This window comes from Rhipicephalus sanguineus, unplaced genomic scaffold (genome assembly GCF_013339695.2).
Source record: "Rhipicephalus sanguineus isolate Rsan-2018 unplaced genomic scaffold, BIME_Rsan_1.4 Seq484, whole genome shotgun sequence".
Classification (NCBI taxonomy): Eukaryota; Metazoa; Arthropoda; class Arachnida; order Ixodida; family Ixodidae; genus Rhipicephalus; species Rhipicephalus sanguineus.
The window spans coordinates 366,288-393,660 of NW_023615352.1; the positions used below are offsets into that span (position 1 = coordinate 366,288).

Genomic DNA, 27,373 nt, shown 5'->3' on the forward strand with positions numbered 1-27,373 from the left:
CGCTCATTTCACGCCCCGTAGTGGGTGTAATTGCCAAGGTAATTGTTACATTTTCCTTATTATTTCCGCAAAATTAAGAAAAAGATGCAGAAAATAGACAGTGCACTTATAAAGCACGCCTTTCTTTCTTTGCGTATTCACTGGGTGACCTGTCACTGGGGCGCACGTATCAGAAGGTATGCCGCTTCTTTCGGCGGCTTCAGCGATCTCACCATTTTTCCAGCGTCATCCCTGCACGTTTCGGGGCCATAGGCTGCGCTCCATGTATCACGGCACTCGTGCATTTCAGTCATTGTTTTCCTTCCTGAAGGAAAGAATGGCTAGAATTATCTGCAATCGCCAGATGCAGAAGAATCACCGTGGAATTTTCGAAAACCTAATTGCCGTGGTGCAACGATAGCGATCTCGCTCACTGGCATCTATTCTTTCTTGTCATTCGTCTTTCGTGAGAACTCACTTGTGGTGAAGACGGAGGCGGAGCGTCACTTCGTGCAGTAAGAAAGCTGGGAGGCGAATGAAGTATTTAAACAGGAGTGTTGCAATTTATCCGCCCTAGCCACCGTAAGAGTATGCTGTCACCAATGATGTAATAATGATCATGCGTTTTGCTGAATTGTATTTGTTCGTTGCGTTGAACAGCTCTGCTCACTCCTCTGGTGTCTCAGAAACTGACAGCAGTATCTGTACTACTACTACTACTACTACTACTACTACTACTACTACTACTACTACTACTACTACTACTACTACTACTCTACTACTACTACTACTACTACTACTACTAATAATAATAATAATAATAATAATAATAACAACAACAACAACAACAATAACTATTCCTCACGCAACTCAAGCGCATTCTACGTAGTTTCATTTGTACAGACGTCTATTCCGGAGGCCACCGGCTTGCAGAAGTTTTCAGGAACAGCGCTGGCGTTATCCTGTCCTGCAACATGGTCGGCGACAGGTGAGTGCTCCTTAGCACCGTAAGCAATGCGCTCTTCATAAATATTGCGCAAAACTGTAGTTTCGGCATGCAGCAAGGGGTGGAAAACTAAGTAATCACTTCCGCGTGGTGGTCACGCCAGGTCACGCTAAGACGAGGACGCGAAGTGGAAAAGGGCTACCAGGCTATTTTATATCCTACATTGTGCTGAAAATGAAGCGCCCCAACAACCGATTCCTTGAAAAGATAGCTTTGCGTCGCTCCGGTTTTACATTGTCACATTGCATAACTGTACATTACAGGAGAAAGAAAAACATCACCTTTGTGATTAAAGATGCCACACCGGAACCTCATTTCAAGTATAACTAAAAAGGCCAGCCTAACATTATGCTCACGAAAGGTCTTTTTCCAAAGCTGCTCAGTAGCAGCAAGTAGATGTTCATTGATGCTAATAATTGCCGTAAAAAGTGATGTATAATTTGGTGCACGTTAAAGAACACCAAGTGATCGAAATTAATCATGAGTTCTCCGCTACGGCGTCCCTCATAACCAGAGGGTGGTTTTTGCGCGTAAAACCCCACCAAATATTTCAGCAAATTCTCTAAACTCTAAGAGATGGAAGCTTGCATGCACTTGTCAGCTACCAATTGTTCATAATGTGGCATTGCCACCGTTAAAGCGCGCACGAAGGAACTATTTCCGCATTTATTTCCGGTATAGAACGAGCAAACCTCTCAGGGGAAAAATCACGTGAGTTCTAGCGCTGAGTAGTAGGTTATTACAGACTGTGAGGTCAGCCTTCCCTCGCTGGCGTGAATGTTGCTACAAATATTTAATGCATGTGCGGGGACTCAGTGCAGTGGTCGGCCAGGGTTGCACCACGTAATACTTCGGGCGGCGACAGTACCATCGAGTGGATGTTCGCCACATCATTGCATCTTGATATAACGATGTGCGCTAACAGCGTTCCCATTTCAATTCCTTGTCTATTTTCCCGATACGCCAGTGATACATAATTTCTGCTTTTTTTCACAGTAAGCTGATCAAACGAGTCCTTTCATTCATTCCTCTTTATATCATGGATCGTGTAAGCAAGAATGATATGGACCAAGTATTGCACCAGTGCTCAAGACGGCCTCAAAACTTCGAGGCCTCCTTTTTCGCTCAGCTCCTGGACAAGAAATATCAAGGAATTGCAGCGTTTCCAGGTAATCACAGTCTGAGCGTACAGATAGCGCCGCTGTTACGTAACAGCAGAATTCGGTGTATAAAGGCCATTTTTCATTGTCCAGGGCGACGCGCATTACAAACCTATATGGAACAAAGATATAAAACATACATATTTTACCTGAATCAGGTTAATCTCGGCGTTTTTCTACTCTCCCTACAATAAACAGTTATTATTAACATTTGTTCACGTCAACGAAGTTAAAAAACTCACAGGGTCCCTTACGTATTCAACTAAGACGACTCGATGGCGAAAGCCATCTTATTTTTCTTCTCAGTCGATATGCTGATCTTGCCCCGCCACCCTCTGAAAGCTTTCTGCACCTAACGTGGTTTTGCACTGCCTCCGTGATCGGCCCACCTTTGACCAAGCTAAGATGTCGTGTTATGGCATCGTCATGTGACGTAACTTCACATGGCGTCATCACGGCGTCATAGCGACGTCACAAATTCTGACAACCTGTAACGTAATGATGACGTCATATGATGACGTCGTCAAGTGATTATTTTTTTGCATCTCTCCTGTTGTCCCCGACGCCGCGGGACGCCGACGCCGACGGTCAATTTTCACGTTTCACGATCTAAGGCTTTCGCTTTAATAAAATCTGTTTTTGCGAAGGCACAGTAAAAGGAATAGTTCGACCAAAATCAATACATGTAGGTCTACACGCGTCATGGTTTCAACTGATTGCTTTACAAGCAACAAAACACGTAAATACATAGAGATAGGTTATATTATGGTAGGTTGGTGGTGTTCTTGACGTGCACCAAGATACAGTTTTGTATAACTCGCGATATTTATGTACGTCGCATGCGTTACAGTATAGAAAATGGAGTCGGCGGCAAGCTAAAGCGCTCTTTAGCTGCGGGTGTGGTTGCGCGGCATTGACATGAGCATTACAGTGTCCGACGATGCCCTGTCACAGGAACCAAATGGTGCGGTAGCGGTAACGTGGCGAGAAACAACGAAGACCTGGGGGAGGCCCGAGATGCGGACATGTGCTGCCGCGAACATGACTTCGCCATGGATAGCATACCACCCAACAAGTCGCGGCACGGATTGGAAAACAAGCTTACCTATACAATGTGAGCACATTTTTTTGTGTATTTTCTTTGCAACTCAGTTCTGCAGAAGCCCGCAAGGCGGTGCAAGTATAGCGAAAGCAAGAATCGACAACCACCTGTCTGCGACAAACGGGAAATCCATACGGCTTTCTCGGAAAGAGTTTCTTAGTTGATGAAAAATCAGTCTTGGTCCGGTGATCGAACACGGGACCAACACCTATCCAGGGCGGTCGCGATACCTATAGAGCTAACCAGGATGCCAGCAATCCGTAGCACGAAGGTGTAATAATTGTCAACTCGAAGCACATGGGCTGTGAATATGGTAAATCAATTTTGGGGGAACCCATTTGCTAATATATCAAAAGAGTTGATTGACCATCAGAATTATATCGAAATTGCTTAATTACCTGAAAAAGAACTTACCACCAAAATTTTCCTCTTATATGAAAGAGACAAACCACACTATCCGCGAAACGTCTATATCTGCATTTTAGGCGATAGCTTTCTGGTGATCATGGACATCCGGCCACTGTACATTAACATACTTCACCGTGAGGAAATCTAGGCTAAGGTATCTGAGTATGAGAAATTGGACCCATCGACCGGTGTAAGTGGCGGGATACTGTCTACTGTCTTGGAACTCGTAACAAACCATAACCACATTGAGTATAATGGCAAGCACTTCCATCAGGTTAGCGGCACTGCAACGGGCACAAAAATGGCCCCTAGCTTTGCGAGCACCTTCGTAGAATCTCTTGGGATCCCATTTATTCAGAAACGCGGCCCGAGAGAGAGAGAGAGAGAGAAAATGCAAACGTTTATTAGTAGAAGGTCCAGAGATATGCTTCGTAGGATGGAGCCCTGAATTCAAGGCCCGATTGGCTCTTGCGACTGCACGTGCCTGCTGTATCAGCTGACGCTGCTCCTGCGGCTCTGAGCTGGTCAGCGCGGTGTTCCAGGAGGAGTGTGAGGGTGAAAGAATAAAGTGCGCCCAGGCGTCTGTGGACATTTCCAGGAGTAGCGATACATTGTGAGCTTCGCTCCACACTAGGGACAGCATGAGGAAACCTTTATACACCGGGGTATTGTAAAATAACAGCCCAAAAGACGACAGACGAACACACAGAGACAAACTAGGGCTGTCGACACACAGCCACCGCAATGAGCGATACTGTTCGAGAAGGGTCAGAATGAACATAGTTGCAAGAGCCCGCAAAACTAGAGGTGAACTTCACAATGGCGGTAAATCAGGCTAGTTGGTTACTCATGATCCTAAAATAATGGCGCAAAAGACGACGGACGAACACACAGAGACAAACAGCGCTCGTTTGTCTTTGTGTGTTCGTCCGTCGTCTTTTGCGCTGTTATTTTACGATCATGAGCAACCAACTAGCCCGATTTACCACCAGGGTATTCTTGGACGACATATTTTTGTAAGGAACAATGATGGCGGGAGCCTTCTTCGGTTTAAATGGGACTTCAACGCGTTCCGGTCATCGATAAAGCTTACACATACTATTTCCAGGACTACCATTGCTTTCTCGGACATCACTGTGTGGATTGCTTTGCACGAAGCACGGTTGAAAGCGCTGCAGTACGATAGCGCATGAGCGCAGCCGCGTTGTTTTATTTCATATTTCGCGGGCTTTCTTTTAAACGGCCGAAAAATCCCCACGCAGCATGTACGTTGCCACAAAAGTTAGACCGGTCGTTAGACTGGAAGAAAAAGTTTAAACGCCCTTTGAAGTATAAGGAAACGCACTTGACCCTACAGTGAATAATAAGAAGTTTTGCTTAAATGATATTACTTAGCAAACTAATTAAGCACAATATAAAAAAATATGGTAACGAGCGCCACATGACACCAAACAATATGTCCTTGGCTTCATGCAGTTGCGGTTAACCGCTTTTTCTGAATATTTGGTTCTATTTAGGTAAAACACCGTGTACACATGGGTTACCCAACATCAAAGGTCCACGACATTGGACTGTCTGGTGCCGTGTCGTTGGAGGGCATGGAAATGTATTCCCACAAAGAAATAAGTAAAAATTTAGATTTTTAATAACGAAGAAAGTAACCACACGAAGAAAGAAGATAATGAAATGAAAGCTCTTGCGACCAATGTCATTCAAATTCAAATAAAATGGATTCTCTCTGGAGACAGGTGTAGACGGTAGTTGTACATCGTGAGTGTTTTAATGTGGACATTTATTTCCCAACATGTGTAATAATGAATGAAAAAAAAAAGCAGCGCTCCTATACAAGAGCTTTGACATTTACCCGGCAGGGCATCTTTCTTTTCTGCCCTTACAGGACGAGCTGCAAGTACGACAAAAAGTTTTTCAAGTGTCTCACAAAAGCGACGAGTCTTGCGGCTCTTTCTGTCGGCGTCAGCTTTTTCGACATACTAAGAACTAAATGCTACGCCTTTGATCGACCAACAAAATGCGCCGACAAAGATAGGTAAGATTGGCTCTGATATTGTACTGGGACCACCTTTGTTAAACAGTTGAATACATGGTGCAGTGAGAGCCGTCCTATGAAAAGTAGGCATGAGGAGAAATCGTTGAGCAGAACATTTCGCTGCAGACTGCAGCGACCCTCTTCGTTGAACTATTTTTCGACTACTGCGACATGCTCTGCGCAAGGATTAATCATCATTTTAAGCTCACATCTATGCTTTAATTGTATTATGTCGACATATGTTTGGTGAGAAACTTGCAAACTATGTGGGAGGTGAGTAGGCATAAATTACTGATAAGTTTCAAAAATCAAGTACTTTCGGCTAGGAGAAGAATTACCCCGATGAGGCACTGTCGAGACGTGCTTCTATAGTATATATGTATTAAAAAACGAACGCTCCTCTTTGTTCTCTCATTAAACTCACTTCACAGACTCCACTGTGAACAAAACGACACCTGGCACCTGTCAGGTGTCGTTTTGTTCTGTGAATTCCACTACCATCTCTGCTCTATTATTACTAGAAAATATACCATAGTTACCGATTGCTCCATGTTCTCTCTGTAAATGCGAAGCATTTCTTAGCGAACCTAAGGTATTTTGGCCGTTCTTTCTATCTATCTATCTCTATCTATCTATCTATCTATCTATCTATCTATCTATCTATCTATCTATCTATATATCTATCTATCTATCTATCTATATCTATCTACTATCTATCTATCTATCTATCTATCTCTATCTATCTATCTATCTATCTATCTATCTATCTTGGTCGTCTCCATAATTTGCAGTATACCAAAATTATCATCACAGGAGATCAGTGTATGATGAACACGATTCGCTGGGCATGACATCTCTTCCTCGCAGCACAAGCACAGCCAAACTCCTTGAACTGGGCATGCATAATACCCTTTCTGAGCTAGTTGAAGCACATCTTCAGGCGCAGTATTTAAGACTTTCCGTGAGCGCCACTGGCCGCCATATTCTCGCTTCCATTCGCATAAACATACCCGCTAATCAGCCAACCTTTATACCCATTCCTCGACACATTCATGCCTCTATAATAGTTAAACCCCTGCCCCGCAATGTGCATCCTCAGCATCACATCGCTCGCCGCGTAGCTCGCGCAAATGCCCTTCACCAGAGTTATGGACAAGCTCAGGATGCCATTTGGGTAGACGCTGCTTGTACAGCACAAGAAGCTGTAGCAGTTGCCTACAACCTACTCTGCCTCATCCTCTGATTCACCGCCTTCCTTCAGGCTCTACAGCTGAGGAGGCAGAGGAGGCTGCCATCGCCCTAGCCCTTGCCCAATCAGACGCACAGTACATCTCACTGACTCAAAAACTGCTCTGTACAACTACGCCAGGGGCAGGATACACCCGCCCGCCTGGCAGTTGCTGAACACCCCCACGCAAAATTTACCACGCATGGTAGAACTCCAGTGGGTGCCGGCTCATTCAGGGAACCCCGGAAACGAGGCTGCCGATAAATTGGCCCGAGGATTACTACGCCGGGCTCAGGACAGCCTCGATTCGGGCTTCTCGAAGGAGCGGGCGCACACTTTTGCCGAGCTCACGCAAATACCCCGTTTGAACCGTCGGACATACCCTCCCCCAAATCCCTCCCTTACCCACTCCCAACAAATCCTATGGAGACGTCTCCAGACCCGCACTCTTCCTTCCCCTCAACTGTTGTCCCATACTGTGGCACTTCCCTGAATGTTCCCTGTGTGGCGAACCTCACGCCACCCTTTCCCATATTCTTTTCGGCTGCCCTGCTGATCATCCCCCGCAGGGACAGCCTGCCATCTCCAGCTGGGAGGACTGGGAGGTCCTGCTCTCGTCTGGGGACCCGGCGTTGCAACTTGCTGCGGTGACTCGGGCTGCCGATGTCATCGCGGTGAGAGGCATGACCGTGTAGACGTGGCGTAGGACCGCGCAGTGGTCCAGGGACCCGGGAGGTCCAAACACACTTGCAAATAAAGTTTTTCTCTCTCTCTCTCTCTCTCAGTCACTTGTGGCAAATAACCGCATACCAGAGTTCATGTTATGCGGGTATGCTCCACGGGTGATTCACAGTCTCAATCAACATGGTAATAGTGAACATACGCATTGAAAATTCCGGGAGATCCCACGCATTGTGAGAATCGATATGATGATCACTCATTGAATACAACAGCTGCTGTGCATGGTGTAACGTCAGTTGTGTTTGTAGCGCTGGCTGTCCGCTCTTACAGCAATTCATAATTAGCTATCTGGAAGCGACATGTGTGGCCTGCGGCTTTAATTTGCATGAGCGTCGGCAAGCCCTACATGATCACGGCCAACATCGACGTAAGTGACGACCTCGTTAATGTAAACATGGACACGTTGAGGTACGTGGACTGTGTTGAATAACGGCAAACCTCGTGCGACTGTCGCTTGAATTTCCGGCGTCCAAGGTACGCATTGTGGCCGAGCCAGGACGAAGCACGTCACTAGTGCACACCTCTCAATACGATTGAAATGGGTGCCCGTGGGACTGCATATCACCACAACCACGATACGGCAGACAAAATATCTCGTGTAAGAGGACACAGTTTCCCGTCGCGGAAGTAACAGCAATAGCTATACATAAGTCAAAAGGAATCACATACGCCCACGTAGTTTACGAATATGGTAAGTGCCATCTCTTGAAATTGGTCCACGTAGCCCTTTTCTAGGGCTGCCAGTTTTGACAGCCTGTACCTCACCAACGCAAAGGTGACTTCAGGTTCGTACACGTCACCCGCTCTGCCAACAGACAATTTGTCGACGAAATGACCTGGCTAGCAAACAGGCCTCTAGACACTGTCTTGGACCGGGCTACCGCCTTTGTTCGGGGCCATAACCATAACAATCACTTCACGCTCACCGCGAACGGGGATCCACAGTAAGTACAGTGTGTGCACGCGCACGCGCACAATTTCAAACAGACGCTGTGCTCACAGGGACTGACGTGTTAGCACTTGCTGAAACCTGAAGCGACGAGACCACTGCAATCATGCGATTCCAATTTGTCGTCGACTGCAAGCGGATGAATTGCAAAAGGCGGAGGCGTAGCGATATAGTATGTGAACACGGCGATGCGAAGCTTCAGCTTAGGCCACATGATACTTCGCCGGCCACCAGACACCGAACACACACTGGCAAGCAGCGGAATCGGCGACGTCTGCGTTGCGCACACCAATCACAATAACCGAAGCATTGCGCTCACCACCATCTACCTGAGCCCCGGAGCGCCACTTCCACAGTCACCTTCCCACCGCATGTTTCGCATAGCATCGACTCCCGCGGTACGTTAGATCTGCTGAATTTTAATCTTGGTGCTCTCGCATTGAAGTGGCCCATCACCATAGTGTACGTCCCTTGTGCTGCCTTTTGCCTAGCTACTTGAACATCGTGAAAGAATTGTTTAACTTTGGAGGCTACCCAACGTTGGAGGCTACCCTTGTATTTTTTCATTTATATCTTTCATTTATAATTCGTGTTAATACTACGCCTGCTGCCCTTCTATTCATGCTGTAGAATTTTGCAACGTCGCCCGCAATATATCTATGATATAAAAGACCCATGCCACCCTCTCGCTCCTCAGGCAGCCCTCCGAAACAGAGTAAGTTCCCATTAGTCAGCATTCTGTATGCTTCACAAGTTCTAACTTCACTAAGGTCAGTTATATCCCAGTTAACGGCTCCTTACTCATGAAGTAGGTCTGCTGGCCCAGCCTCACTAGAAACGACGCGCATGTTTACCGTTGCCAGGCTCCATTTCAGTAGCGGCCTGTCCAGGTCAATAGGTTTTCTTTGCCGTTCGTTGCGTTACGATTCTAACCGCTGCCGTGACCAGGTGTTCCGTAGCTTCTGTAGTCTGGAGGTCAGGATGTGGTGGTGGGCACCATGTTAGAGGAGTGGGTGGCCTGATGATGCATCGGCGAGGCAGGTTCCTGTTCTGGTGAGTGGTTTGGCACACCATGTAGGCCGAACAAGGTGTGGCCTTGCTGCGCATACATCATTTCACGCTTAGAATATTCAGTTTGTAACCCATGTCCGGATGGTGAAAGGGAAACCGAGCCAGCATTAGGGTCATGCAGTGCTGGGCAGTATCGAAGATACATGTATCTTAGATACTATCTTAGATACTCATCGGGTACTTGTACTGTATCCGATACGTCGCGCAAAAGAGTATCTGTATCTGTATTTCCGATACATTCAATAATGTATCGTGTATCTTAAGATACAAGATACCGCTATCGCAACACCACTATGTGAAGCAATTATCGCTGGCTGAACTCTGCTTCTCAAGCTGGTACTGGCGCCACTAAGCCACCTGAATAAAACTAAGGGCGGCAACATAATTTTATTTTTCCGCCAGAGTCTCCTACTGAAGGCAGGCGACGAGGTCTGCGCGTCCCTATTGGTGGAGTGGAGTCATGTGGCAGCTCGCGCAGTCTCCACACAAACAAGCGTGCGAGCGTCTACGTCCAGCCCACGTAGCTTTTGTTTTCTCGTTTTTTTGTTCTTTTTAGTTGCGTCAGTTCCATGACACTTGCTCTTAGCCACGGCCCTGCGTCGCGTACTCTAATGAGTGCAGCGCCTAGTACGCAAATTATTATGCCGCTTTCGTGTCGTATTTGAAGATTCTCTTGCGTGGTGCTTCGTAACGAAATCTGAAGTATGCAAGAACGAAGTGGCCTTGCGTCTCATGTCTTTCACACATCAGCGATTTGAAGGATCTCGTGGATGTAAGTTTGCCTTACATGCGATGACATTGACCTATATGTAAATAACGTTCTAAGGGCAATAGATCCGCCGATACCGGTGCTCGATCTAATAGAACAAGCCTTTACATAATAAAGATATCTCGGTGTACTATATTATTTCTTTTCGTGCTAATTATATATATCCAAAGAACTTTTGAAATCATAATTTGATTATTAGCACTAACGCTTTCTTACCTGTTCTGTTGCATTCCGTACCTAGGTCTCTTTATTGTTTTTTCCGATGTGGTCGCTGCAATATCTCTTTTGTAACGGGCTGCCAAAATAAGCTCTCTGTTTTATAGTTACTTTTAAATGTCTGCGTTATTTCTCCTACTGTTTACACATTTATACTTCACTTGAGTTTACTGTTCTGCCAAGGTGATTTTGAAAAAAAAATATATAATTATATGGGCGTGCCTTTGGTACTATACAGTAAAATTAATATCTGAGGTTCAACGTCCCAAAACCAAGTTACGATTATGAGAGATGCCGCGGAGGGCTCCGGAAATTTTGACCACCTAGGGTTCTTTAACGTGCACCTAAATCTAAGTACACGGGCCTCAAGCATTTTTCCCTCCATGGAAAATGCGGCCGCCGCGGCCAGGATTCGATCCCGTGACCTTCGGGACAGCAGTTGAGCACCATAACCACTAGACCACCGTGGCGGGTCTTGAGTACACAGTACCAAACATTCTGCTTACCGCTTAATGAAACAGCGAAGTTGAGTTTGCGTTATAATAATGGAAATTATTAGGAGCCATCTTAAAGACGTTGCTTGGGGCAACGTTACTGGAACAAACTAGTTTGGCCGTTTCAGGCAATTTTCCATAGGCAATGAATTTTCTATTGCCTTACCTTAAGTTAGTTCAGTAAAGAGTTTCGTTTCTACGATTTGACTGCCGCCATATTAATCGTCGCTATACCACGTGACAATACAATACGTCTGAGACGTTTCCGGGTTGCAGATGTTCTTTTGTTTAAGAAAATTGTTCAAAGATCGCACGTTAGTGAGTATATTGATAACGAACGCTTTACACCAGCAGATACGTAGAATATGAACAGCCATTGCGGTTTTATGTCCCCTACGTATACACCATTCGTCACAAAAGTCGCTTCCAGCTTTGTTACTGCTGTACACCTGTCCGGTGATCAGGTATTGCGTAGTGGTCGTTTACAGACAAGGTTAAACTCCACGCCGGTATTTGCACCATCGTGCGAAGGCTTCTTATCCAAGTTCTTCCCGGTAAGTTGTTTCGGAATTGAACCCCGGTAAGTTGTTTAGGAATTGAACTAATGCACTTTGAGCAAGACAGACAACACTTTTAAGATACTAAAGACATTTCATTCAAATGAAACAAAATTGGTCAGAGTTAAGGGACTTCAAGCAGACATTTTTGTGCATTGGCGTTTGCTACTGCGTCATATGGATATATAATAACTAACTTGCGAATGTATCGAAGTATCTTAAGATACAATTGGTAAGTATCGTATCGGATACAATTATCGCGATAGTATCTTGTATCTGTATCTCAAATACTTCTTGCCTGAGTATCTTGTATTGTATCGCGATACAATTTCAAAGTATCTTTGCCCAGCCCTGGGGTCATGTCTTCTAGGAAAACCTATGAAAATTTTAAGTGCGTTCGTCATAGGAATTCGTCACAAGGTGCAACGCTGTCATGACCCTCCCATTGTTGTCGACCAACGCTTTTTATTGCAATTATATGAACACTCTCGGCGAATTTTTGCCATCGCAGTCGCCGTTGCGTCGCCGTCATGTCCAGTATATGTATATGTATGTATATATATAACAAAGGCACAAAGAAACATAAATCAGAATAAAAAATTACACCATCTCCCGCTAAAGGGGACCATGAGGCGATGCGAAGCCGGAGCACTTGCACGATCGCGTTCCGTTGGCGTTCGCTGGGCATGCTACCGACCTCGCGTCGTGGAACGCCAAGAGGAACGCTACGCGCGTCGTGTCTTCCCTCTAGCCTGGCCGTTAATTCTCACAGGGCATGCGGGGAACGTCGACAGGCGCGCGAGAGAGTTGCAGCGTAGGAGAGGAGAGAGAGGGGGAGGGGACGCGCATGCGCTGGCCCTCGTCGCGGCGCTGCGCAGGAGAGAATTTTGGCATGTCGAGCCCGCATTTCAGAGGAGCCAACCGAGGCAAGCGCTGGACTGAACGCGCGCAGCGCTCTGCCATTTCAAGGAGAGGAGACTAGAGGAGGAGAGTAGCGTATGCGCCGTGAGAGCAGAAGCGAGAACGCAGGAGAAGCGCAAGCAGGTGCTGGTAGAGAAGTGGAGAGAGTAACGCGCAGCTGTTGGAGAGAGGGAAGGAGGAGAGTCGCGCATGCGTAGTGTCAGTGCGGACCACAACGCTGCGTACGGATGACCACGCCGCGTTACATACACCCGAGCAAGAGATGCTTGGCATCTAAAAATATCTAACCAGCGACCCCCCTCCGCAGCGCGCCGCGTTAGGCAACTCTACCACGCGCCATGCATCCGCCGGCACAATAACGGCGAGCTATTTATATACAGCATTTACCGCTGGCGGTACGCTGATCTTAGAGGAGGTTGAGCATGTGCTCTATCACGCAACGCTCCTACATTGTATTTCAATTTGAAAACTGCCCTTGAGAAGCGCACGAAAAAGTGGCCCCTTTCTGTACCCACTCGCGATGTGGAAGGAAAAAAAAAAGAAAGGCGAGTACACCTTGCGTCAGACGCCACCGCGTGGCAGGTGATACAGAGGGGTCACCCCATGCGCCGCACTTTAAAACAAAAAGAAAGATCTAAGAGCGTCGGCTTTTGCATAGTCGACGCTGGCAGCGCGCTGCTCAAACACAAGAACGTAACAACTGCGACAGTTGTCGATTCGCGCTTGCCCTGTGTATACCTGTGCGTTCTTTTCGAGCGTCTTTCTTTGTGCTTCAGCGGCGCGCTGCAAGTTTCGAGCTGCTTGTCCTTCTTCGTGTGACATTACAATTTCTTGTATATTGCATTCATTGCTTCGCTCTTGTAGCGAAACTGTGACTTTTTGGTTGAGTCGAAGGAACAACTGCTTTAGTAGAATGTTTAAAATACCCTCCTCATAGTTGGTGCCAGTCACTGTTTGTTCACCGTAAATTGTACTTCACTGCAGTTCGACATGGATGGCCGCCTCTTGCAAAAATGCTGTTGAGAGATGGTAAAAAAAGCCACCTGGAACAGGCGGATAGCAAAGAGGTGGTCAGAGTTGGAAAAAAGAGAATACTAATAATTATGATTCATTTTTCAGTTTGCGAGCGAAACAACCGAAGAATCTGTGCAGAAAGTTCAAGAAGGACATATCAAAGCCCAAGAGGTGGCGCGTTTACGACCCGCCCAACTTTTTCACGGCCTACTTTCAAGCGAAAGGAAAAGGCAATATTATGAATGAGTTATGGACTTCTGAATGACAAAGTAAAAGGAAAACAACATTGTAATTTAGAAAAATATGAAGCCTATAGACGCGACAATATGTGGAAATGTATAAAACTGCGCCAATTATCACACCTGCATTCTTTGTGAACACCTGTACTTGAACTGTAAGACGCAAAAGAACTGTATTGCTGATCCTTCTGACGTGTGGCGTTGGTTATACAGTTTCGTTTTTCTTCATTTCATGATGCGCGTTTCTGCCACTCAGGTTCACCAACCAATCCGTGTACGTAAGGTGCGTCTTTCAACCAGTAAAGAAACACATCACTGTGAAGTGGTAATGTGCAATCAAAGTCGGATTTATAACTATGGAGTCACCATAATAATAATAATAATAATAATAATAATAATAATAATAATAATAATAATAATAATAATAATAATAATATAATAATAATAATTACAGCATATCCACGAGTGAATGATGAAGAGCTTGGGCGAAGCTCCTGAAGCAATCGTGGTCTCGGGATCCGCTTCTCGTTGAGCCCGTTTCACAGCGGCGTCCTTGGCGTGCACCGTCTCAGGATCCGCCTGGCTGCCGCCAAGCGAGCGCCCGCCGCTGCGCATCGTCCATGCTCCACCAACGATCCGACACGTACGGCGACGATCCAGGAGAATGAGAGAGGCGCTCGCTCCCCGCGCATCCCCGCGCAGCCGCCAATCGGAGAGCAGCGGCACTTCCAGCGACATCTAGTGTCAATTCACACAAGCGCCATATTGCACACAATTCTATTTTACCAACGCCATCTAGAAAATGAGACGAGAAATGGTGACGACGACACAAACTATGTACAGCGCCATCTAGAATATCGTCCCTGAACTGCAGTTTGTATGTACTTCTATGAGACAGCGCCATCTATTGCATTATATGGGAGATACTGCCGTTTACGCCGGACAACGGAGACGGGACAAGGTTAGACTAAGAGGAGCTACACCTCTTATAATAATAATAATAATAATAATAATCAATCAATCAATCAATCAATCAATCATTTATTTAACGTGCCCAGGAACAACCGTGAGGTCTTTGTGCAGGCACACGCCAAAAAAATAAATAAAAATAAACAATACAATACAGACAGTCTTCAGAAATAAAAAGAGCAAAAACACGTAGACAAAGAGAAATGAACACAAAAGGGGAGGAGTAAAATAAGACAATATGAGAAATATTGAAGGGGAATAAAAAATTAGATTGCACATATACAACTATGCGGAAAGACGGAGAAGGGAAGACTTTGTACATTGTGCCATACTATGTCAAAACAGTGCAAAGCTCGGATAAAAACAATGATTGTGGACTATGAAAGACGTCAAGATCAAGAAAATTATTATTATAAAGACTTTGTATTCTGTGAACGGTAGAGTGTTGGAAGAAGCAGGCGGGTACATGAAACGGTCTGTTCTCTCTGGTTAACTTACGCGGAATTCGAAAATTAACACAATTGAGAAGTACAGGGCAGGATATGATACCGTGGACTAGCTTGTAGAGAAATAAGAGATCAGAACGATTTCGTCGGCAGTGAAGTGATGGCAGTGATAATGACTCAGGAGTACTTGAACGAGATGCAGAGTCATTTTTAGCAAAGCGATGATTATATATGCTGAGGAATTTTTCTGGACTCGTTCAATGGTGTTACCGCTGGATTGAGCAATGCCATTCCATATCACGGACGCATACTCAAGTTGCGGAAGACATATTGCCGTGTACAATTTGTGTAGGGCCATGGGAGACCTGAATTCTCGAGATATTCTACAACACATCCGAGAGAACGAAGGCCCCGCATAGCAGCACGCTTAACGTGAGAAGAAAAGTTTAACGCGCTGTCAACAATAACACCAAGATCACTGATTTCATAAACCTTGCATAACGGCACAGAATTGACAAAGTATTGAAATGACACGCTAGACGTTTTGCGAGTGATAGACATGAATTTTGTCTTTGAGGTATTTAGAGAAAGGTTATTGCCGTTGCACCATTCGGAAAAAGAACACAAATCCGACTGCAGCAAGCGACAGTCGTAAACTGAATGAATTTCCTTAAATATCTGATGTCATCGGCATACAAGAGGAAAGAAGAATTACGGATGGCAAAAGAAACATCATTAACGTAAATTAAAAATAGGAATGGGCCTAATACCGACCCTTGAGGGACCCCACTAGTCACTTTATACAGAAGAGGTTTGGCCATTCACGGCAACATAACAAGATCTATGAGCAGATAGCTGTGCAAGAGATTCACAATCGACAAGTCAACGTCAAAGTTCGCAAGTTTAACCATAATCAGTGTGTGGCTGACTACGTCAAAAGCCTTGCTCAGGTCACAGTAGATTGCGTCACCTGTCCTCTCTGAGAAATAGGTGTGGAGATCGCGTCATGAAACTAGCAAGATTTGTGGTAGTGAGCGGCCAGCAAAAAACCATGTTGATTTGGAATCAATGAGTTTTTCACACTAAGAGACAATATTTTGTGAAGAGCCAGTTCGAAGATCTTTGATGTGGCACATAGTAGAGATCGGGCGATAATTAGAAACATCTGTCTTAGAGCCCGACTTAAACTGGGAAAACACGAGCAGTTTTCCACATGCTAGGAAATGTGGAAGTGTCCAGGCAGTTATTAAATATCGTAGTCAGTACTGGGACAAATATAGTACCATATGCTTTTAGTATGGCGGAGGGGATGCCATCTGGGCCACATGATAAGGGGTTTAGCGCTAATGCATTCGCTGATAGATTTTTCATCCAGCGACAAGACTGGATGAGCAATGCCTTGGGCTGTTGTCTGATATCAGTGCTGGAGTCTGAGGCCTTATAAACGGATGAGAAATGTGGTGGCAAAACAGTCAGCGACGGCATGCACTTCTACCCCATTTGAGTCTAGTATCTGAAGGACTCTCCGCTTTTGCTAGAGCGTTTACGTACATACTTCCAAAACTCAGCCGGCCTGTCAGAGGCGCTTTTTCTAAGAATTCAATGTACGAACTATGATCCCGTTTATATAGGCGTTTAGAGAGAGTTCGAAAAAAGCTGAACTCTTCCTTCCACTCGCTGGATGGAGAACATTTAGATTTCCTGTGTGCGTGATCTTTATGCTTCAGTGCACTGATAAGTTCAGATCAGAACCAGTGGGGTATTTACGTTGTTTAGTGTATCTGAGGAATAAAATTAAGCATGCTGCTCAGTACAAGCTCCGTAAACCGATCAACCTGGTCATCAACATTAGGTTTGTCAGTAACCTGTGTCCACTCAACGGTGGACAAGTGATGATAGAGGCCCGTGTAATCACCTCGCTTGAACGCAAATCTTGGAGATTTGTTTACGTAACTGCTGTAGCTCGTTGTTTCGGCTGATGCAGATAATCTTATGTTAAGTGGTGGGAATTTGTCCGGACGTACAAGAGAGATGTTGGAGCGGGAACTTCAAGGGGTTGATCGTTTGACACACACAGGTCTAAGACTTGCCACTGGAATTGACGACTGAATTATGTTGCACTAGGGAATTAAACGCCAGAAAGTCCAAGAGCAGGCTGCACTTTTTCTCTGTGAAATGATTGTAATGAGAAAAGGTAAGCGTGCTCCAGTCAATTCCAGGTGCATTGAAATCCCCAAGAACAATAATTCTGTGCCCACTATGAGAAGATATCACAAGTTCAATAGAAGACATGGCATCGTGAAACAAGGCAGGGGAAATGCTGGGCGGTAAATAGAAGCATCCAATCAACAATTTTTCACGGCGCTCAAGGTTGATTTCTAGCCAGATCGATTCTTCGATAGTTTCTCGGTCTTTCCGTCTAACGGATTTCAGTGAATTGTCAATGGCAATCAGCACGCCACCGCCTTTCTGTTTGGTTTCACTGAAATCTCGGTCACGGCGGTCACGGCGTGACCGCCGTGACCGCCGTGATAATAATAATAATGACCGCCGTGATAATAATAATAACGACAACAACATAGTGGCTGTAATAAAAGCATATTTGAAAACGTTCTCCCGCAACGGCTAAAACTCGAATTTCGTGGTCGTTGGCGGACACTGGAATTATGAACAAGCTTTACACTTTACGCTCACATCACTCGTAAGGTCTTCGCCCTCTTTAAATCACAGCACCAGGATCTTTGTGTGGTCTGCCTACATTGCAGTATGAAATGGCGGTGCAGAGAACAATGTCGCAGTCTGAGCTTTCGGATAGTCAAAGAGCCCAGCGAAATCTTTCCTGCCATCTCGGTTAGCTTTAAGACACTGTTGGTGGACGTGCTGTGGATTGAAAGACCCAAGGACTGGCAAGTTGTTCACAGCTGCAACTGCGCAACATTACCCGGATTTAAGAAAACAAGACACGACGCAGGCGTTAATTTTCAATTCCACGTTGCTTATCAACGATACCAATCACGTGGTCTTAAGCCCTCCGTGTATAGAAGGGACACCGGATGTAACATATTCATGGTATATATAACATTAGAATATGCGCAAATTTTTAAAATATCCCGCGCGCAAATGACAGAAGTTGTAGGACGGACGCTTAAGATTCATATTTAAAGGGACCCTGAAATGGCTTTTTTTAATATTTGTTCAGGGTTTAGGACAGAGCATCATGAAATCATTCGCGCCATAAATTAATTTAAGCCTTGTATCATGGCAGCTATGAGCAATTATATGATACCCTCCTTCTCACCTCTGCCTAGCCTCCTCAACTTGTCGAACGCTCCGCCGTCGCTGACAGCGGCAACGCAGCCAACGTGTTGAGTTGCGCTACCCTCTCTATGGCCTCCGCAATGAACACCACCAGTGCGTCTGGCGAGCTGTCGGGCAAAGGCAACGAAGTGCTCGCAGTGGTTATCCACTCCGCCAGGTGCCGCAACACTACCAGTCGTTCTTATTTTAATTTTCTGTACGCCTACAATCTGCAAATGCCAAGCATGCGGACAAACAAAAAATGTTGCAGTGGCTTAGCTCGGCTATGCCAGGATAACGTAGCGTTAGCAAAGGTTCAGCTGATTATTCTTAGCTTACCTGATTGTCTAGGATTAGCATAATTATCATGGTTACTGCTGCTCCAATAACACCCACGGTATATGTATTATGTGGCACATGTATATTGATTTTGCCAGGCAACTACTTCGGGATCCTATGAGTTAAGCTTCTCCGCTCATCTGCATCGTTGAGCAGCATTTGCGCTCTCCTTCTCCATGACTATATCACGCTGGCAAACGCTAGTCAGAGGCGCTATCAGGCGGCTCCAGCGCAGTGTCATACGGCGACACAGCGAAGGCAAATAGCTGCGCGCGCGCCGGCGCCAATATGTCTGCCACGACTACGACGTCACTCCTATGGAAAGCGCAGACCGGCGGCGGAGTGCGCGGAGGTGTCGGCTCCGGTGCGTGACATCATTGATCCTCGCGCATGCGCAGCACGGCTCTTGAGGAGGCACGCGAAACTGGCTAGGCTAGGTCAGTGTAGCTAACGCTACAAAAGTGTTTAAGAACGATTACCGATAAGCGTAAACTCTGGCAATGGGGTTGTGTCTTCAGGGGTGAACCTACAGACACAGACGCGTAGATGTTGGCGTTGATCGGATAGCCGTTGCTCGTCGCTCACTGCAGCGACTAGCTGAAACGACTCTGCTCGCCAGTCGCCTTACATGCATTACACGATGTCACAGCTTTACAAGTCGCCAATCCCTAGATTTGCAGCACACAACACAGCTAGGGAAATTGATGATGTTCAAGAAAAGACACCTCGAGATAAACACTGTCGCGGAGCTCACGTCAACACGGAGCACGTTGTAACATAGGCAGACTACGTTCGATTGCCGCCGCAGGTTCACTGACATGGGCTGGACATATAAAATCATATTGGTCATCAGTGCTGCGTATTGTGGAAAAATCCTGCGTAGAATGGAAGCGAGAAGTTGAAAACTCGTTTGTCTGCGCAGCTGCGATCTGTAGCGGTTCGCATGTTTAGAGTCGTGTAATACATTACACAGTTGGTGCAGAAAACCTAAGTTGGTCTGCAAGTGATCGTCAGGACTTGCTTTAGCGGTTCAGTGCGTTTATACAAAATCGTCGAAACAGTACAGGACGACCTTGATCCGGTTAAGTGATCCACTACCGCGATGCGATCGTGAACTTACTTTGGTCCTTTTCAAAACTGTTCAAAAGGGAGTGTTAGTTTGAGTTTGGGGAATGGTATGGGTGAGCTTGACTGGGGCAATATCGTTGTTCCCATTAGGATGTCCACCAATTGGAATTCAGATTATAAATCATTCCTTAAACTGAGGAACCTCTGCTCATTCGCGATTTCCGCTAACATAAACGACGACTTTCTCGGCCGTTTTCTTCAGCGCCTTTCAATAGTACCTCCGCCGATACGCATTGCCTGGCGATCAAAAGCGCAGCGTTATCGGAGGAGTAAAAGAACGGTCGAGTACTTGCCATGGCTACGCGATAGCTGTTCGGGCTAATCCAGGCACGCAGATAAACCATCCGACCACGGTCTCCGCATGTAGACACTCGCAGGTGCTTCTCCCGGGACCTTGCAGAGGGGCGGTGCACTTGTAATTACCTGTTGCCATGCCTCCAGAGATTCATTCGTATGCTGTGTTTGGATTCTCCGAAAACCTCGACTGGAGTACCCTGCACTTCGTCAAACCCATTGATGACATCCGAGTGTGCAGTGCTTGCAGAGTCGTGGCTAGAAAGGCTGCCTTTCTACCCTGTCGCCATGTTCTACGCGAGCCTTGCTACGAGCAGTGGAAGCCAAGGGTGAAAGTGTGCTTCCTCGATGGCGACCTGTGTCCAGAAAGTGAAGTCCATTGGAGGGTGTTTCCAGTGGAGAGAATGATGAAATCTGAGGTATGATGCTGATGATTAGTGTATTTCTGTGGTGCTTGGGCCAGGATTGGTCAAATAGCGCCATGTCTATTCATGTGGTGTTAGCGATGACCAATGATCATGAAAGGATGTGTCATGGCTCTAAAGATGCCTAAGATCATGCGCTATATAAAAGCGTAAAAGATATCTATAGAGTATAAAACTATGGCAGCGAGACGTGATGGGTTGTGGGAAGAATGACCAGTTAGCATAATTTGTACAAGTCTGAGGTAGGAGGCGCCTTACGCATACTTCTCTATGAGTACTTCTCTTGGTGTTCTTACTCGGCGGTAACATAAAAAGAGAGCCATCCGAAGGAAAGATGGGAAGGTCAATATGAGGCGACCTCCAGTCGGCTACCTTGCACATGGGAAGCGTAAAAAAGTACTATCGTGAGCAATATGGGCGGGAACACTCGAGTGCGTTGCAAATAGCTTAAAACACTAATTGATACCTCTGATGGCGCCGCGAAAAATATAGTAGAAAGGGTGCAGCTTCTCCGCGAACTACTGTCACGGCCAACAGGCGTCTGTTTTTACGCCACGCTTGATATATGACTAGGAAAAGAGCTTGATGTTGTACCGCGCCGCGTCTTGTAGGGATCACACGCAGCAAAAGCAGCACCGTTTTTTTTAAATCCTATTTGCTGTATCTTGATAGTGTGTGGGCACACAAGCGATCAAAGGAGCGGTTTCTTGCGTGGACCTATATATAGCACACCGCCGCGCTCTGCGTGGGGTAACCGTCTTATCACTGCGAGCGGCTGGTGACACGCAATCAGCTGCCGTTTTGTATCAGCGATAGCGAGGCGGGAGTGTCAAGAGCTAGCGGGATCGCGTCGCCCTTCCCTCTTTGTTTCTGACAGCGGGCGCCGCGAATCACCCAGAGTCGGGTTTGAGGCAATTTGTCAAGCCCTCCAGTGTTCCTACTCATATTGCTCACGGTAGCACAGTTTCTGCACTATCAAAAATACTGACATGTAGCCTCGACACGATACAGGAATGCTTGAATATTATAAGGCGAAAGCCTTAGATGCCTCATAAAAAGCGAAACGTGACCGTCGGTTGCGTCAACACAAAAGGTGCAACAATGATCTTCGTGCGATGACGTCATCTTGACGTCACAGGGTGCCAAATTAAGTGCCGTCACTCTGACGTCGACATAACCTGGCGTCACATGATGAGGTCATCAGATGAAATCGTTGCTTGGCCAAAGGTGGGCCGATCGCGCATGCACTTTGAAAACACGGTGAGTGCACAAAGGTTTCGGGGAGAGGGGGGATGAATACAATCAACTTAGAGGAAAGAAAAAAAAAGCAGTTGGCTTTTGCCTTCGAATCGTCATGATGGACTGTGTGACTTTGCTATACCGGTCGACACACACCTCGAGTGTCCCGGTCGTCACTTTTTTTAGAGCAGTCTATAGCGCCTATCCGGGGTCAACTTTAGCCATATGCAGTCATTCCCAGCATTTTATGAACGCCTGATGCATTGCAGACAGGGGCACATCAGCGGCAGTAAAAGGCGACGCGGGAAGGTGTACGTAAAGAAAAAAAAAACCGCAGTAACTGTTTCACATGAGCAGGGGAATAAATAGGAAGATGGGTCCTCATTGATTTTTTACGGCACCAGTCTTCGGTGCGAGATACATAGATAGAGAAGAGTCCCACTTGTTTCGCCAGTATCACTCACGGAGTGGACAGGGGAGGGACGCGACAATCATCGATATCGCTAGGAGAGAACAGTAAACTAATAAATTTCTATATTTCCGTCACGGCAAAACAACGTCAGGCTTGCTTCAAGAGCGCTGAGAGGACTAGTGGACATGCAAAAAATACGAAAACACGCAGACAGGCTGCAAATTTGCGATAAAGATTAGAACTGCGAGTAGCTTGGTAGCATGAGAGACCGCTAGTGAATGTAGAAGTTTGAAGCTGTGTATTAAGTGGGCGCGAATGGTTCGCTTTCGAGTCATTGTCGAAAAGAGTAATCGAAAAATCATGAAGCATTCGTGTGTTAAGGTTGACCAAGGATCCCGCTGCAGCTCTGTCAATATTCGCTAAGAAAGCTTTCCCTATAATTCTCCTATAGTGGTGACTATGCAAGATCCATAATATACTCACCTGCCTAACTTATCATCTTCATTAATAGCTCTTTTGCTCGCCTGTCACCCTTCCCCAGTGTAGAGTAGCAGCCAGAGCAAACTGTAGCTCAGGCCGACCTCTCTGCCTTTCTGTATATAGAGTCTCTGTCTCTCTCAAACTTATGGTCTTTCCTGGCGCTATCAAGCACTTTGAATAAATCTGTCCTACCTTAAAATTTAGTACATTCTCAATGAGAAAAATGGTCATGTTTTAATAGTGATAACCAAAGCGAAAGAATTTGAGAACCTCGGTTGTCATAATTCGGCTAAATTAGGTGAACATGAATTACTAGCTAGCTTTAAAAGCCAGTCAAACAGACTTTCAGCGGCTGGCTATTCTTTGCATCTAGAAACCTCAGTTGTCGACATCTTGCTGAGAAACTTCGTCATTCGCCAATTGAAGAGAGGGCTTGTGCGGATACACCTTACAAGGCAGCTCTCCTACAGAGGTACCAGATTACCACAAGGTATCTCATACTCTAAAGAAGTGTAGCACAACGATCTAAATTAAAATGAGTTTTTTGGAGCCTAGGAATCATATTTGATGAGAATGTATGCTTTAATAAGCAAGTACAGAATTTATGCTCGAATGTTGCCTATGGCTGCTTTTGTGCATAAAAGCTCGACAAGACTTCCTACAAGCTATACTTCGTACATTCTGGTTTTCATTATGTCACTATCGCATAAGTTACTGTCTGGAATCATGGCACGGGACGTACAAATGCTAGGTAAACACTGTTGATTGACATTACAACGTGTCATAAGCCAAGACGAAGCAACAGTAAATATTTTCCGACCATAACGCGTTCTTTCAGCTCCCATGTTGCTCGACTACAAAATTACTCATTCAATGAATAACATAGCTAAGTAAAACACACCTCTCCATGTTGATCTTTTTTCCATTCCAATGCGCAACACGCGACATGCTTCAAACGGTAGCTTTAATCTGCCCAAATCTCATAGCGTTTATGGCGAAAGACAGATAGAATTTAGTGGAACTAAGATGTAGAACCGGGTCCTTCTTGAGATTAAAGTAAACGTAATTCCATCCTAGCATGCAAGTAATTTTCTCTGTCAATTAAAAACATGTGAACATATCTGTACATTAATTGCAACAACTTGTTGGAGTTGATGCTTAGTGTTATCTTTTTCTGATAAGATCTACAAGTACAGGTACTTGTAAACCGGTATACGTTTACTCTTGTAATGGCCATTACAAGAGTAAACGTATAAAGGTTGTGCATGAATGCATAGATCTTTTCTTTTTATTTCCTCTCCTCTTAGCTTACCTGTATATACTTAGTTGCATAATGTATTGGACTGGCCACAAGCCACATTAGCCCATCGGTCCAAATAATCCCTGTATATGCAATTTTTTTCATGAAAATAAAGCTGCATTGATTTCCTTATTGACTAATTGATCGAGAAAAATCCAATAATATAATAATAATAATAATAATAATAATAATAATAATAATAATAATAATAATAATAATAATAATAATAATAATAATAATAATAATTGTCGGGAAAAGAATTCTAGAACTCTGCTATTGCAAGGACATCGAGAAATGACGAAATGACAGTGAAAAGTAACTAAAAAAATCACCTTCGCTCTCTGCACTAGCAATGGCATTTACAGGATCAGCCGTTCTAGTGGGAAGGAGTACATCGTTCCGATAAGCACTTCTAATAATGATAGACTTAGAGAACAGAATAACAACGTCAAAAATGTACGTAATGGGTCGCTCCCGATTGCTTGTAAATCCTGCGGTTGTGAGCCCTTCTAATTTCATGTCTTTTTCTCAAAATGATTGCCAACTTTCATGTTTTTTATCAATTAACAGGTCAGCTGCTGGAACAGAGCGAACGGGTGCGAGACCATCACTGATGTGTCAAGGATAGCGGATCACTTTCACCGGGACTGCGAGTACCACACCACATGCTGCCCAGAGTGTTCGTCGACAGTGCTTAGGCGAGACATCATCGCGCACCTTGAATCACACTGCGTCAAGCACGTTTTGAATAGAGAGTCCAGTACCCCACCTAGGGAAGGAGTCTTCAAGGAGGTTGAAGACATTCGGGAAGGACTTCGCTGTTTAGAATGGACATTTAGAAACGCATCCCCGAACACTGCGTGTCTGCTGTCAAGTCCTCCCAGCATTACTGCAAACGACGAAGCAAATCTCCAACCCCTTTTGAAGATGGAAGTTGAAGTCAAGCAGATATCACAGATGATGGAGCAGGCATCCAGTGCGATGGAAGAGAGAAGTCAAACACGCTTGGATCAGATAGCAGCTTTGAAGGCCTTCGGTGCATGTCTCAGCGCTGAGTTGGATGAAATGAAAAGGGCTGCAGTTGAGTGGGCGTCTTGCGAAACCACCGCAGCCCATTGTGTAAGGACGGAGAGGGAGGAACATGTCGAGAACTTGCAGCTGTTACAGAGGGATCTACGAAGTGTGTCAAGCAAACTGGAACAACTGAACAGATACTGAAGCCCTTATAGCGAAGAGCGTGATCGTAAAAGACTTGTCAGAGGCCCTAAGATGCCACGTCTCCATTGGACGGGTGGAAGTCCCTGGCGGAGGGTTTGCAGTTGGTGCGACCGCACACGTCTTCGAAAATGTACTGAAACTTCCCATTGAAGTCGTGTGGTCCGTCAATAACTGGTCCAAACTCACACACGCGATTAAAGCGTATGAGTTCTTGCTGTGCTACACAGATATCGCTGTTGACAATCGATACAGAATACGCCTGAGCATGAAAGTTCATACCGGAAGATGGTTCGAATTTCAGGCACAAGTGTACGAGACAAATGGCACTACTCTCGCAGCATCACCTAAGAAGATGAAGTTGAACTTCCTCAATGCAAGAGCTTGCTGTGTGGAACGCGAGATTAACGCCAGTGATGCTGGGCTAGGAGACCAAAGATCGTGGGAATTTTTGTCAGGTGATTGTGGTGCTGAGGATCTGGAAGCCAGCGGAAGCATACGGCATGACAAGCTAAACTTGGGCTTCACATTTTTCTATTAGTCGCTAAACTGCGCAACTCGAGATGATGAAGGTAGGGTATTAGAGAGTGTTGAACGCAATGAAGCAATTCTGTGATAACAGCTTCAAAATCCTGATGCCCCTTGTGCTTTGCTGATTGTGCCATAGAATTCGCAACAGATTTATTGAAACTGCGGTTCGTTACTATTCGGTGACATTGAATACCGCTGCCTACGTTGAAGCGGCTTGTCTTTTTTGGGAGAAGACCAGCGTGTTTATTCATTTGTGCTCCATTCACTTACTGTTTCTTCCAGGCTACTTTGTTAGCGTTCCTGCGTTTCTCATATTTCTTTTTAATTACGTTCCTTTACCATCGAGAAGCTGCAGCCATCAATACCAGAAACCGGTATAAGCCTCCCCATGCGATTATTTCCAATAAAAGATTTGTGTGCACTGCCTACGGACCGTCGCCGTAGTCCTTCAGCAGACTCAGGACAGGGCAGTCAACTCTGCGGCATCTTATTTGCACAAGCGTTGAGTTACGGCTCGGTGATTATAGAGCGCGGTCTAGGATCAAATTTGAAGCAGGCTGAGTGGATGGGCTCTGCGCTGTCTCCTATACTGTTTGCGTTACCCTGGAACCACTCTCATGGTAACTGCATAATATTCCAATCATGTTCTTTATGTGTGCTGACAGTGTGACAGCGTGGTCGCAATATTCCCGTCCGATTGTCAGGAGAGAGGATTTCCGACTGCTTTACCACAACGCTTATCTGGTGCGTTGGCTGTGACTCGAGACTCACGGCCATCAATACATTAATACAAAGTTCTTGTTCAATACAAATCGACAAAGCAATGCCACCCAGTATACAAACACGTATAAAACTGAACTTGAGTGTCCAATTCCTACAAAGCGCTTCTGAGAGACGCCTGCTCGAATCATAAAACACTGTTGACCTGCACGATCCTCGAGAATCTGCATATATAACGTTTTTCTTTGAAAATGAATCTTACTTGGAAGTAGCACTCTGTGTGGCTGGTATCCTTTCGCTGCCTGTTGCATACTACGCTTTAGCGCTCTCAGAATGTCAACACATCGACTAGGTTTGATCCGGACCTTAGTATGGGAATGACAGACTCGGGCTTTGGAATGCTAGGAGGTTCACTGCTTCTGAACGCAAGAATACTGCTGGAAAGACCAGTGACAGTTGTTTCAGCACAGCAGACATCAACGCTGGGTTTAAGCCGCAAATATTTTTTACCGGAAAAAGATGCTTAGAGCCTCTGGAAATCTCGAATTGTTGTAATATTATGATGTGTTGTCGCTGCTTCGTAAAGCTGATTTCGGCTGCATTTTCGACCAAGAAAGTATATAGGCTTTATAACGACTGTATTTTTAACAGCAAAGCTTTTTTAGCCCGCCGTAGTT

At 45.5% G+C, this 27,373-nt stretch overlaps 2 protein-coding genes across 3 annotated transcripts in view; both read left to right on the plus strand.

The window, feature by feature from the left end:
• LOC119377508 (uncharacterized) overlaps nt 1-14,157 on the plus strand; it is a 30,964-nt gene extending 16,807 nt beyond the window's left edge. Inside the window, exons 3-7 of one of the 2 annotated variants that reach the window (XM_037646933.2) lie at nt 869-967; nt 1,982-2,154; nt 3,100-3,259; nt 5,553-5,702; nt 13,768-14,157. In XM_037646933.2, coding sequence (XP_037502861.1) covers nt 869-967; nt 1,982-2,154; nt 3,100-3,259; nt 5,553-5,702; nt 13,768-13,927 — 742 coding nt within the window. In that variant the 3' untranslated portion in view covers nt 13,928-14,157. The remainder of the gene's footprint in view (nt 1-868; nt 968-1,981; nt 2,155-3,099; nt 3,260-5,552; nt 5,703-13,767) is intronic. The other variant, XM_037646935.2, reaches the window with a different exon arrangement.
• Nucleotides 14,158-20,229: 6,072 nt separating this feature from the next.
• LOC119377519 (uncharacterized) lies at nt 20,230-26,396 on the plus strand. The gene is made up of 2 exons (XM_037646954.2): nt 20,230-20,793; nt 24,801-26,396. The coding sequence occupies exons 1-2, from the start codon at nt 20,512-20,514 to the stop codon at nt 25,446-25,448; spliced, it is 930 nt and encodes a 309-aa protein (XP_037502882.1). The 5' UTR covers nt 20,230-20,511; the 3' UTR covers nt 25,449-26,396.
• Nucleotides 26,397-27,373: the final 977 nt, after the last annotated feature.